This window comes from Herpailurus yagouaroundi, unplaced genomic scaffold, assembly GCF_014898765.1.
Source record: "Herpailurus yagouaroundi ecotype Mexico unplaced genomic scaffold, PumYag 67555, whole genome shotgun sequence".
NCBI classification, from domain to species: Eukaryota; Metazoa; Chordata; class Mammalia; order Carnivora; family Felidae; genus Herpailurus; species Herpailurus yagouaroundi.
The window spans coordinates 3301835-3316339 of NW_024420361.1; the positions used below are offsets into that span (position 1 = coordinate 3301835).

The window sequence follows — 14505 nt, forward strand, 5'->3', positions numbered from 1 at the left end:
AGGATTGCTTGTTCTAGTTTCGAGAAGAATGCTGGTGCAATTTTGATTGGGATTGCATTGAATGTGTAGATAGCTTTGGGTAGTATTGACATTTTGAGAATATTTATTCTTCCAACCCATGAGCAGGGAATGTCTTTCCATTTTTTAAATCTTCTTCAATTACCTTCATAAGCTTTCTATAGTTTTCAGCATACAGATATTTTACATCTTTGGTTAGATTTATTGCTAGGTATTTTATGCTTCTTGGTGCAATTGTGAATGGGATCAGTTTCTTTATGTGTCTTTCTGTTGCTTCATTGTTAGTGTATAAGAATGCAACTGATTTCTGTACATTGATTTTGTATCCTGCAACTTTGCTGAATTCATGTATCGGTTCTAGCAGACTTTTGGTGGAGTCTATCGGATTTTCCATGTATAATATCATGTCATCTGCAAAAAGCGAAAGCTTGACTTCATCTTTGACAATTTTGATGCCTTTGATTTCCTTTTGTTGTCTGATTGCTGATGCTAGAACTTCCAACACTATGTTAAACAACAGCGGTGAGAGTGGGCATTCCTGTCGTGTTCCTGATCTCAGGGAAAAAGCTCTCAGTTTTTCCCCTTTGAAGATGATGTTAGCTGTGGGCTTCTCATAAATGGCTTTTATGATGTTTAAGTATGTTCCTTCTATCCCGACTTTCTCAAGGGTTTTTATTAAGAAAGGGTGCTGGATTTTGTCAAAGGCCTTTTCTGCATTGATTGACAGGATCATATGGTTCTTTTCTTTTATTAATGTGATGGATCACGTTGATTGATTTGCGAATGTTGAACCAGCCCTGCATCCCAGGAATGAATCCCACTTGATTATGGTGAATAATACTTTTTATATGATGTTGAATTCGAGTTGGTAGTATCTTATTGAATTTTGGCATCCATATTCATCAGGGATTTTGGCCTGTAGTTCTCTTTTTTTACTGGGTCTCTGTCTGGTTTAGGAATCAAAGTAATACTGGCTTTATAGAATGAGTCTGGAAGTTTTCCTTCCCTTTCTATTTCTTGGAATAGCTTGAGAAGGATAGGTATTATCTCGCTTTAAGCATCTGGTAGACCTCCCCTGGGAAGCTATCTGGTATTGGGACTTCTTTTTTAAAATCTTTTAAGTTTTTGGATCTTTATTTTATTATTTAAAAAAGTTAATGTTTATTTTTAGAGAGAGAGAGATAGAGTGCAAGCATGGGAGGGTCAGAGATAGAGGGATACACAGAATCTGAAGCAGGCTCCAGGCTCTGGGCTGTCAGCACAGCTGACAGCTGTGCCCCTATGTACTGCTCAAACTCAGGAACCATGAGATCGTGACCTGAGCCAAAGTTGGACGCTTAACCAGCTGAGCCACCCAGGTGCCCCAAGTTGTTGGATCTTTAAAGATAACTTAAGTAAATAGTAAATAACTGATTTTTCTCCCCCTTCATATAACTAATCTTATTGAAGGGGTAGGAAGAGATGGGAACAGAACCAGTATTTACTGAATGTCAGTGACATGCTAGAAGGCACTGTTTAAGATGTTTTATATTACTTTGTACCTATTCCTCCCTAAATTCCTATGAGATATATTATTAGCCCCATCCTGTAATTGAAAACATTGTGGTTGTATCTTTGTACTCATATATTTTACAGTGTTTGCCGTGTAATGCTTTGTGATTTGACCCTGATTTAGGTTATCTGTTTCTAACTCATCTGGCTTTTCCTTATGGGAGAGACTATATAATTCATTATAAGCTTATATAGGTTTTGTAAAAAGGCCTCACAAAATGTTGTGTGAATTTGAGTAATGATTAAAAAGTAGTTCACTTTTTATGGTGCCAATTGTTAAAAAAGGCTTTATTTTTAAATTGGCTAAGGTTTTAAATGCTATTAAAATTGAACTTATATAGGGGCGCCTGGGTGGCTCAGTCGGTTAAGCGTCCGACTTCAGCCAGGTCACGATCTCGCGGTCTGTGAGTTCGAGCCCCGCGTCAGGCTCTGGGCTGATGGCTCGGAGCCTGGAGCCTGTTTCCGATTCTGTGTCTCCCTCTCTCTCTCTGCCCGTCCCCCATTCATGCTCTGTCTCTCTCTGTCCCAAAAATAAATAAAAAACATTGAAAAAAAAAATTGAACTTATATATATGAATTTAAACAAAACAAGCAGTTATTTTACTTATTTTGTTAAAGTATCAATAAGACCAAAAAGTTTAAATGTATTAACTTTTCCTAAACAATAATTAAGAAAACCTGAAACTTAAAAGTCCAAATTTTAAAAATGTTTATTTATTTATTTTGAAGGAGGGTGTGGCAGAGAAAGAGAGAGAGAGAGGGAAAGAGAGAATCCCAGGCAGGCTTCCACTGTTAGCTCAGATCCAGATGCAGGGCTCAATCCCATGAACCTTGAGATCATGACCTGAGCTGAAATCAGAAATAGGATACTCAACCAGCCAGGTGCCCCAAGCTCCAATTTTATACACGTTTATCCTTCATGCTATTACCAGAGGTGTTTTTTTTTGTTTTTGTTTTTTTGTTTTTCTGAACTACTGATTTGACCATGCTGTTCTTCTGACTAAAATCCTTTCAAGATTCCCTGCTGCTTACAGGTTTCAAGTTCAGACTCCACAGTTTGGCTCCAACCACTCTTTTTTGAATATCACCTTTTGGTTCTCTCTTTCTTTACCCTTTACGAGGAATACTCCCTCCTACTTTCCTTTTTTCTTTCACTTTTTCCTTCTTTATTCTTCAGTGGGATTCCAGATCCTGAAAGACAGCTAGTGTCCCCTGCTCTTTGGAGCTTTCAGTGACCCTCTTCTACAGAGGAAATGCATCTTTCCATTGTGTTCCTGTAATAGTTTTAATTATATTTATTATTTTAATCCCTTTAAATCCTTATTCTTTTTTTAAGATCCAGAACTCTTTTTTAAGTTTATTTTTTTGGGGGAGGGGCAGAAAGAGGGGGAGAGAGAATCCCAAGCAGCCTCTGCACTTTGAGTGCAGAGCCCAATGCAGATCTTGAACTCACAAACCATGACATCATGACTTGAGCCGAAGTCAGACACTTAACTGACACATGACTTGAGCTGAAGTCGGACGCTTAACTGATTGAGCCACCTGGCCCCCCTAAATTCTTAGTCTTTAGACTGAGCTCTTCTAGGCTCAGAATTGTATTTATTTTACCTTTTTTCTTCATCACTTGTCAAAGTCTGCTTCATCCCTCTATTTTCCCTTTCCCCATTTTGTCTTTCTCCTTTTCTTTCCTTTAACAAATATAGCGAACCTACTACATACTTCCTCTGTTCAAGGAACTCTGTTTATTGAATGGGCGGGAAAAAATATGAAATCTAGGAAGATATTACTAACTGTATTAGTCTGTTATTTTAATCATTTGAAGCATGAAGATAATAGGTCCTTGCCTTTAATGTAGAGCCAGCCTATCAATTTCACAAACTAGTGGGAGATGTCTGGATAGAAGTATTAACGGTAAACATAAATGATAGTTCTTTTGGTTATGTATAATTTGAACTCAGATCATGTTCAATATTGAAATCTGTCCTTGGCTTTCCTTTGTCTGCCAGAGGCATGACTTCTGACTGTTGATTGTAGCCATGGATTAACCACATGCTTTTTTGCCTATGCTACTTTGGGCCAAGTAGAGGAGAGTAATTTTGCTTGACCTCAGAGTAGTACTTCGATTAAAATTTATTGCTCCTAAAATACCTTACTGAAGAATAACAAAAGTAGATCGTTTTTATAGAACAAGTACCCTCTGCTAACAATTTAATGATCCTATGAGGTAAATGGTGGCATTCCCATTGATGGATGAAGAAACAAAAGCTCAGAGATGGCAAGTGACTTGTCTGAGGTCACACAGCTAACAAAACAGCAAAGTTAAGATTCAAGCATAGGTCTGTCTGATTGAGACCATGCCCATTTCTTTATGCTGCTGTCCTTCTCTTGAATCCTCATTCTCGGACTCATGTCCAAGTTGAAGAGAGTGAATTTACCATGGTAATTGGAATTTGAGATATCAAATTACCGAATTACTTGATTTTTGGCAAGTTATTTAATGTTTCTCATCCCATTTTGTCACATGGATAATAATGCCTGCCTCCCAGGACTATAATGCGGAATATGTGAGGTGATGTATGTGAAAAGATATTGTGAACCATAAAGCCCTATACTAATGCTTGGTGGTATATTATTAATGCTGTCTTTTTACATGCTTTAACATACTGATTTTCCTTCCCAAATATTTCCTGTTGTCCTTTTTAACTAAGATGCTTGGCAGCAACTTTTAAAGCACAATAGTGTCTGCATTTCATTAGTAAGAAAAGTTATTTCATTAGGTATAAAAAGTTCAGATAGTTTTAAGATAAAAGACAGAAAAATTGCAGTTTTAACTGAAGAACTAAGGGTGCTTAATTAAACTTCTTTTTCTTAGTTCCTTCTATACCACACATTTTTACTATGTTTTCTCTTTGAATTTTTTTTTTAATGTTTATTTTTTGAGAGACAGAGAGAGACAGAGCATGAGCAGGGGAGGGGCAGAAAGAGAGGGAGTCACAGAATCCAAAGCAGGCTCCGGGCTCCGAGCTGTCAGCACAGAGCCCAACATGGAGCTCAAACCCACTAACTGTGAGATCGTGACCTGGGCCAAAGTTGGACGCTTAACTGATTGAGCCACCTAGGCGCCCCATCTTTTTCTTTGAATTATTATCCAAAGTTAAGGTTGAAAGTTTATGTTGGGCTTATTTCCAGTAATTTATATTTAATGGCTACCTTCAGTACTTTTGGTTAGAACTTTGTTTTTGAACCAAACACTATATGCCCACAGTAGTCGCCAGTGGAAAACTTTAGTTCTTCTGTGAATGCAGCTGGAGCTTGTGTTTAATGTGGTTTTTAACTAGATTGTGGCAATTTCTTCCATATGCATATTGCTTTTCTACATAAAAAAGATAACTGTTCTCTTTTCTTGAAATCCTTGATGCTTAGTGTGTAGTTTAAACCCTTGCCAAAAAAAAAAAATATATGTGCTTCATTGTAGTGAGTCAGTGGTAGTATTTATAGAATTCCATTAAACTTTCAAAACATGCTTTGTCTGACTGATATAAATGATTCTTAATAGCTTCTGAAATGGTAGATCTTATGATAAAAAGTTATGGAACAGTCTTTTTTTTAATTTAAATGCTTTTATTTTTTTTAATTTACATCCAAATTAGTTAGCATATAGTGCAACAATGATTTCAAGAGTAGATTCCTTAGTGCCCCTTACCCATGTAGTCCATCCCCCCTACCACATCCCCTCCAGTAACCCTCAGTTTGTTCTCCATATTTATGAGTCTCTTCTGTTTTGTCCCCCTCCCTGTTTTTATATTATTTTTATTTCCCTTCCCTTATGTTCATCTGTTTTGTCTCTTAAAGTCCTCATATGAGTGAAGTCATATGATTTTTGTCTCTCTCTGACTAATTTCACTTAGCATAATACCCTCTAGTTCCATCCACGTAGTTGCAAATGGCAAGATTTCATTCTTTTTGATTGCCGAGTAATACTCCACTGTATATATGTACCACATCTTCTTTATCCATTGATCCATCGAAGGACATTTGGGCTCTTTCCATACTTTGGCTATTGTTGATAGTGCTGCTATAAACGGGGGTGCATGTGTCCCTTCGAAACAGCACACCTGTATCCTGTGGGTAAATTCCTAGTAGTGCAATTGCTGGGTTATAGGGTAGTTTTATTTTTAGTTTTTTGAGGAATATCCATACTGTTTTCTAGAGTGGCTGTACCAGCTTGAATTCCCACCAACAATGCAAAAGAGATCCTCTTTCTCCGCATCCTCGCCAACATCTGTTGTTGCCTCAGTTGTTAATGTTAGCCATTCTGACAGGTGTAAGGTGGTATCTCATGGTGGTTTTGATTTGTATTTCCCTGATGATGAGTGATGTTGAGCATTTTTTCATGTGTCGGTTGGCCATCTGGATGTCTTCTTCGGGGAAATGTCAATTCATGTCTTTTGCCCATGTCTTCACTGGATTATTTGATTTTTGGGTATTGAGCTTGATAAGTTCTTTATAGATTTTGGATACTAACCCTTTATCTGATGTATCATTTGCAAATATCTTCTCCCATTCCATCGTTTGCCTTTTAATTTTGCTGATTGTTTCCTTGGCTGTGTAGAAGCTTTTTATTTTGATGAGGTCCCAGTAGCTCATTTTTGCTTTTGTTTCCCTTGCCTCCGGAGACGTGTTGAGTAAGAAGTTGCTGCCGGCAAGATCAAAGACGTTTTTGCCTGCTTTCTGCTCGAGGATTTTGATGGCTTCCTGCCTTACATTGAGGTCTTTCATGCATTTTGAGTTTATTTTCGTGTATGGTGTAAGAAAGTGGTCCAGGTTGGTTCTTCTGCATGTTGCTGTCCAGTTTTCCCAGCACCACTTGCTGAAGAGACTGTCTTTATTCCATTGGATATTCTTTCCTGCTTTGTCAAAGATTAGTTGGCCATACGTTTGTGGGTCCATTTCTGGGTTCTCTATTCTGTTGCATTGATCTGAGTGTCTGTTCTTGTGCCTGTACCATACTGTCTTGATGGTTATAGCTTTGTAGTATAGTTTGAAGTCTGGGATTGTGGTGCCTCCCGCTTTGATTTTCTTTTTCGAGATCACTTTGGGTATTTGGGGTGTTTTCTGGGGAACAGTCTTGAATGTACAATGTAGGGTATTAACTAGTCTATCCAGCTGAACATCTGAAATTGTTTTGTGATGAAATCATTCTTTGGTAATTTGTGATTTTTTTTTGTTAGTACTTGTGGTAGTAATATATATTTCCTTACATGATAACCAATTTTATATTGTGGCTTACTCTGATTCTAAAACACTAGTGGTGTTTTCAAACTGCTGTATTAACCAGAAAGTGAGATAATGTATCTTGTAAATGGTCTCTTTTCAAAAATAGTATTTTCTGGGGGTGCCTAGGTGGTTCAGTCAGTGGAGAGTCCGACTTTGGCTCAAGTCATGATCTCATGCCTTGTGGGTTTGAGCCCTGCATCAGGCTCTATACTGACAGCTGGGAGCCTGGAGCCTGCTTCCGATTCTGTTTCTCCCTCTCTGTCTGCCCCTCCCCTGCTCACATTCTGTCTCTCTCTCGAAAATAAATATAAACGTTAAAAAATTAAAAAATAGTATTTTCTTATTCATCATTCATTCATTTAGACAACAGTTGACATGCAGTGTTTTATTATTTTCATTTGTACAATGTAGCGGTTCAACTTCTCTATACATTATGCCATGCTTACCACAAATGCAACTACCATCTGTCATCATGCATTGCTATTAAAATACCATTGATTACATTCTTTACACTGTACTTTTATTCCTGTGACTTATTTCATAACTGGAAGTCTGTATCTTCTGTTCCCTTTCACACATTTTGCCCGTGCCCCCACTCATCTCCCCTCTGGCAACCATCACTTTGTTCTTTGTATTTATAAGTCTGATTCTGCTTTTGTTTGTTTATTCATTTGTGTTTTAGATTCTGCATATAAATTAGATCATATTGTATTTCTTTCTCTGTCTCATGGATTTAATTTAGTATAATACCCTCTAGGTTCATCTGTGTTGTTGCAAATGGCATGATCTCATCCTTTTTTATGGCTAACATTCCATTACACACACACACACACACACACACACACACACACACACATGCACACACACAACGACACAAATTCTTTTTCCTCATCTGTCTGTGAGCACTTGGATTGCTTCCATATCTTAGTTATTGTAATCAATGCAGCAATAAACATAGTGGTGCATATATCTTTTGGAAATAGTGTTTTCATTTTCTTTGGGTAAATACTTGATACCGGAATTACTGGATCATATGGTATTTCTAATTTTAATTTTTTGAGGAACCTCCATTCTGTTTTGCACTGGCCACACCAGTTTGCATCCCCACCAACAGTTCACAATGGTTCTTTTATCTCCATATCCTCAACACCTCACTACTTGTCTTTTTGTATTTGGCCATTCTGGCAAGTATATGATGATATCTCATTGTGGTTTTGATTTGCATTTCCCTGACGATCAGTGATGTTGAGCATCTTTTCATGTGTTTTTGGGCCATCTGTATGTATTCTTTGGAAAAATATCTATTCAGGTCCTTTGTCCATTTTAAACTGGATTACTTATTTATATAGGTGTTTAATTGTATAAATTATTTATATATTTTGGATATTAACCCTTTATTGGATATGTCATTTGCAAACATTTCCCATTCAGTAGGTTACTTTAGTTTTGTTGATAGTTTCCTTTGCGGAGCACGAGCTTTTTAGTTTTATGTAGTTTTGGTAGTTTTGGTAGTTTCCCTTGATTTAGGAGATGTAGGAAAATGCTGGTATGCCAATGTCAAAGAAATTACTGCGTGTATTTTCTTCTAGGAGTTTTATGGTTTCAGGTCTCAATAAATGGCCTCCTTTTAAACTAGTTAACCTATTACTTAAATTGAAAAATGTATCCCATTCCCCCTCATAGGCACTGTGGCTTTGGAGTTAGATTTGGTTTCAAACTTCAACAATAGAAAAAAATGTTAAAGCATTAGGAAACAAGTTAACATATTTGCACCTCAGTATTTACTTTCTAAAATGTGTATGCCAGTGGTGCTTCTTTCTCGGTATGGTTGAGAAAATGAGAGGAGCTAGTGTGGGAACGTAGCTCCTTTAATAACAAAGTGCTATATTAATAATATTTTGACAATTGCTCATTTATGGAAATTTGCATACAAAAAGAATTTCAGTATAGTACTTGATTTAAAAAAAAATCTCTTCCACATAATAAAATTCTTAGTATAAGCAGTATACATTTAGCAAATATCCAATGCTATAATAGTATAAACTTTATCATTTTGAATATAAGGATGAGCCTCTTTTGTTAAACTCCTTTTATGCAGTGATGGCATGCGTTGAACTATTTGTATAATATATAGCATGTATTATAAGCTATATTATAAGTGAATATATATGTATGTATTTTTACATTATAAGTGATATAGGTGTGTGTTTTCATAGGTTTGCCTGAATCCATCACTGCAGCTGCATGTTCAAGAAGTGGCCAGAGGGTTCTGCATGTTGATTCGTAAGTTTATCGATGGTAGCATTAATACTTCCTAAATATCTCTATACAGAATCACAATAAATACACACATGTGTGTGTTCATATGTGTCTATATTATGTATAAACTATTTAAGTTAGAAAAATGATTGCAATTGTTTTAGTTTCACCCAAAATACGTGAAATATATAAAATACAAGGTTTACAGTTTACTCTTCGAAGTAGTGATGTTTTCTTTGAGAATTAACCAAATGTAGCATAATTTTTTTCACGAGTGATTTTGTTTTTTAAATGATAAATAATCCAAGAGACTGGGAAATCTCACACTTGCTTTTTTTCTTTTTTTAAAAAAAAATTTTTTTTTCAACGTTTATTTATTTTTGGGACAGAGAGAGACAGAGCATGAACGGGGGAGGGGCAGAGAGAGAGGGAGACACAGAATCGGAAACAGGCTCCAGGTTCTGAGCTGTCAGCCCAGAACCTGACGCAGGGCTCGAACTCAACGGACCGCGAGATCGTGACCTGGCTGAAGTCGGACGCTCAACTGACTGCACCACCCAGGCGCCCCCACTTACTTTTTTTCATATATAAGTGTGAGGCTGTATACAACCTGTATGTTCTATTTATTTTGGGTTTCATATTTTCTTTGTTTTTGAAGTATATTTCACATACAACATCATCTTAGTTTCCAGTGTATGACATAATGATTGGACCACTTTCATACATTGGAAAATATCACCACAATAAGCCTAGTTACCATCTTTGACCAAAGTTAAAACATTGTATTTTTTTGTGATAGGAATTTTTAAGATTTATTTTCTTAGTCTTTCAAATTTGCAATATGGCATTATTCAGTATAGTCACCATGCTGTACGTTACATCCTCATGACTTACTTTGTAATTGGAAGTTTGTGCCTCTTGGTCCCCTTAACTTATTTTGTATATACCCCCCCCAACCTGCACCCCTCAGCAACCAATAATCTGTTCTCTGTATCTATAACATTGGTTTTGTTTTGTTTTTCTTTTATAGATTCCATCCACATTTAAGTGAAATCATATGGTGTTTGCCTTTCTCTGACTTACTTCACTTAGCATAATACCCTAAGGTTCTATCGATGTTATCTCAAATGGCAAGATTTCATTTTTTTTTATGGCTGAGTAGTATTCCTGTGTGTGTGTGTGTGTGTGTGTGTGTGTGTGTGTGTATGTATATATGTATAATCCTTTATCCATTCATCTATCAGTTTATACTTAGGGTTTTTTTTCTCCATATCTTGGCTATTGTAAATAATGCTACAGTGAACATAGGGGTGCATATAAATTTTTGAATTAGTGTTTTCTTTGGATAAATACCCATAAGTAGAATTACTGGATCATATAGTGGTTCTGTTTTTAATATTTTGAGGAAACTCCATACTGTTCCCCCTAGAGGCTGTACCAATTCACATTCCCCCGACAGTGCATGAGGATTCCCTATTCTCATCTTTACCAACACTTATTTCTTGATTTAAAAAATTTTTTTTAATTAAAAAAATTTAATTCTGTTATAGCTAACAATGTTATTAGTTTCAAGTGTACAGTATAGTGATTCAACAATTCTCTATATCACTCAGTTCTCATTAAGATAATTGTATTCTTCATCCCCTTCACCTATTTCACCCAACACCCCACTCACCTCCCCTCTGGTGTTTATTCTTTATATTTAATAGTCTGTTTTTTTATTTGTCTCTCTTTCCTTTGTTCATTTGTTTTGTTTCTTAAATTACACATATAAGTGAAAACATATGGTATTTTTCTTTCTCTGTCTGATTTCATATAGCATTATATTCTCTAGATCCATCCATGTTGTTGCAAATGGCAAGATTTCATTCTTTTTTTGGTGGCTAATACTTCTGCATGTATGTGTGTGTGTGTGTGGGTGTGTATTCTTTATCCATTTGTATATCTATGGTCACTTGGGCTGCTTCCATAGTTTAGCTATTGTAAATAATGCTGCAGTAAACATAAGGGTACATATATCTTTTTGAATTGGTGTTTTCATATTATTTGGGCAAATATCCACTAGTGGAATTCCTGATTATATGGTAATTCTCTTTTAATTTTTTGTGGAACTTCCATAATATTTTCCACAGTGGTTGCATTGTTTCCATTCAAACCAGCAGTGCACAAGGGTTCCTTTGTCTCTACATCCTTGTCATACTTGTTTCTTGTGTTTTTGATTTTAGTGATTCTGACAGATGGGAGGTGATAAATCATTGTAGTTTTGATTTGCAATTCACTGATGATGAATGATGTTGAGCATCTTTTCATATGTCTGTTGGTCATCTAAATGTCCTCTTTGGAGAGATGTCTGCTCATGTTTTCTGACCATTTTTTAATTGGGTTAATTGTGTTTTTTTTGGAGTTGAATTGCATAAGTTCTTTCTATATTTTGGATACTAACCCTTTATCAGATATGTTATTTGCAAATATCTTCTGCCAGTCCATAGATTCCTTTTAGTTTTATTGATTTTTTTCCTTTGCTGTGCATAAGCTTTTTGTTTTGATGTAGTCCTAATAGTTTATTTTTGCTTTTGTTTCCTTTGCCTGAGGAGACATATCTAGAAAGATGTTTCTACAACTGATGTCAGAGAAATTACTGCCTGAGCTCTTTCATAGGATTTTTATGGTTTCTGACCTCCCATTTATGTCTTTAATCCATTTTGAATTTATTTTTGCGTATAATGTAAGAAAATGGTCCAGTTTCATTTTTTGCATGTAGCTATCCTGTTTTCCCAACACCATTTGTTGAAGAGACTGTCTTTTTCCCATTCAATATTCTTTCCTGCTTTGTTGAAGATAATTAACCATATAATCATGAGTTTATTTCTGGGCTCTATTTTCTTCCATTGATCTATGTGTCTATTATTGTGCCAGTACCATACCATTTTGATCACTACAGCTTTCAGTGTGTCTTGAAACTGGGATTGTGATACCACCAGTTTTGTTCTTTTTAAAGATTGCTTTCGCTATTCAGAGTCTTTTGTGATTCCATATAAATTTTAGGATTGCTTGGTCTAGTTCTGTGAAAGAAGCTGTTGGTATTTTGATAGGGATTGCATTACATGTGTAGATTGCTTTGGGTAGTATGGACATTTTATTGATTATTTGTTCTTCTAGTCCATGATCATGGAATATCTTCCCATTTGTTTGTATCATCATCAATTTCTTTCCTCAATGTTTTATGGTTTTTAGAGTACAGGTCTTTTACCTCTTTGGTTAAGTTTATTCCTAGATATTTTATTATTTAAAAAAATTTTTTTAAATGTTTATTTTTGACAGAGACACAGAACATGAGCGGGGGAGGGGCAGAGAGAGAGGGAGACACAGAATCTGAAGCAGGCTCCAGGCTCTGAGCTGTCAGCACAGAGCCCGTCGTGGGGCTGGAACTCACAGACCGCAAGATCATGACGTGAGCCGAAGTTGGATGCTCAACCAACTGAGCTACCCAGGCTCCCCAGTATTTTATTATTTTTGGTGAAAGTGTAAATGGTATTGTTTTTTAATTTCTCTTTCTGCTTTTTCATTATTAGTGTACAATATCAATTGGATCTTTGTATCTTGTGATCTGACTGGATTCATTTATTCTAGTAGTTTTTTGGTGGAGTATAGTATTACGTCATTGACAAAGAGTGAAAGTTTTACTTCTTCCTTATCAATTTGGATGCCTTGTATTTATTTTTGTTGTCTAATTGCTGTGGCTAGGACTTCCAGTACTACGTTAAATAAATGTGGTGAGAGTGTACATCCTTGTCTTGTTCCTGATCTTAGGGGGAAAGCTCTGTTTTTTCTCCACTGAGGATAATGTCAGCTGTGGGCCTTTTCACATAAGGCCTTTATTATGTTGAGGTATGTTCCTTCTAAACCTACTTTGATGAGGGTTTTCATTGTGAATGTGAGTTGCACTTTGTCAGATGCTTTTTCTGAATCTGTTGAAATGATTGTATGTATGGTTTTTATTGCTGCTCTTGTTGATGTGTTGTATCATGTTGATTGTTTTGTAATTATTTTTTTCTTTTGAGATTTTTATTTTATTCATCTTTTAAAACTTTTATTTTTTATTTTTTTAATGTTTGTTTGTTTATTTTTGAGAGACAAAGGGAGAGTGTGAGCAGGGGAGTGGCAGACAGAGAGGGAGACACAGAATCTGAAGCAGGCTCCAGGCTCTGAGCTGATAGCACAGAGCCTCATGTGGGGCTCGAACTCATGAACCACAAGATCATGACCCAAGCCGAAGTCAGATGCTTAACCAACTGAGACATCCAGGCGCCCCTCTTTTATTAATCTTTTGTAGCTATCTTGCTCAATACCAAATTAGTCAATTTATGTGTAGCACTATTAAGTTGTCTCAAAGTGTTCAACCTAGTTTTCATAGAATTAACATTCTTTCTGCTCATAATTCACATAACATAATTACATAATTAAGAATTAGGTACAAACAAAACTGATGATTCATAGGACAGAAGTCATTTGGAGACAAAGGAGTTGTCAGAAGTCTGCTAGCCCCCATTGTCTAGCACATCGTGGCAGGCAACGTTATACTGTATAGAAGGAGTAGGGAGTGCCAGTAATCTTCTTCAATGGATCTTCAGTTAAGAAGTCAATTAAGTGATCTTCTACTTGGACCTAAAATGTTAACAATGGTAATTTCTAGTAAAAGTAATTTTATTTTATATATAAAATGGATTATTTGTGGAATTGTATCTATTAATTTTGCTTAGATGATAATGCATGAATTGAACAAATTTATTTTATCCCAATAATGTTCAGATCCTATAAACTTGTTCTTATTCTTCAAAACTTATATATTTGTCAGTGAATTTATTTAAAATGAGAAAAATATCAGTGACTGACTACTCTTGTTCTGTATGTAAATTATTCTCTACTTTGGATCAGAAATACTGCCAGACTAGAGATTACTTGGAAAAGAGTCAGGAATGTTGACTCAGAGTTCATCTAGACTGCAATGAAACCTGCTCTACCTCATAGATTTTTATTGATCAAATTGTTCATTTCTGGCAGACCCAATTCTCTCCTTCCTTTGTCCAGTGATAAATAAACATTGACATTCATACTAAGTCTCCTTTTCTAGATCAAGTGAAAAAAGTACCATTTTTTTAATTCCAGTATATTCAACATATAGCGTTATATTGGTTTCCGGTATACAATATAATGATTCAATAATTCTATACCTTACTCAGTGCTCATCACATGATCAGTGTACTCTTAATCCCCTTCACCTGTTTCATCCATCCCCCATCTCACCCTCCCTCTGGTAACTGAATGATTTTTTAAATGTATTGTTGTATTTGTTTTAGTAATATTTTCTTGATGATATTGGCATCTATATTCCTCAGAGTT

The 14505-nt window shown here is 35.9% G+C and overlaps 1 protein-coding gene across 4 annotated transcripts in view; it reads left to right on the forward strand.

Moving 5' to 3' along the window:
* The window catches only part of CHM (CHM Rab escort protein), a 252612-nt gene that overhangs the window by 24854 nt on the left and 213253 nt on the right, over positions 1–14505 (forward strand). For all 4 annotated transcript variants that reach the window (XM_040467662.1, XM_040467664.1, XM_040467663.1 and 1 more), the window contains exon 2: positions 9063–9129. In XM_040467662.1, coding sequence (XP_040323596.1) covers positions 9063–9129 — 67 coding nt within the window. The remainder of the gene's footprint in view (positions 1–9062; positions 9130–14505) is intronic.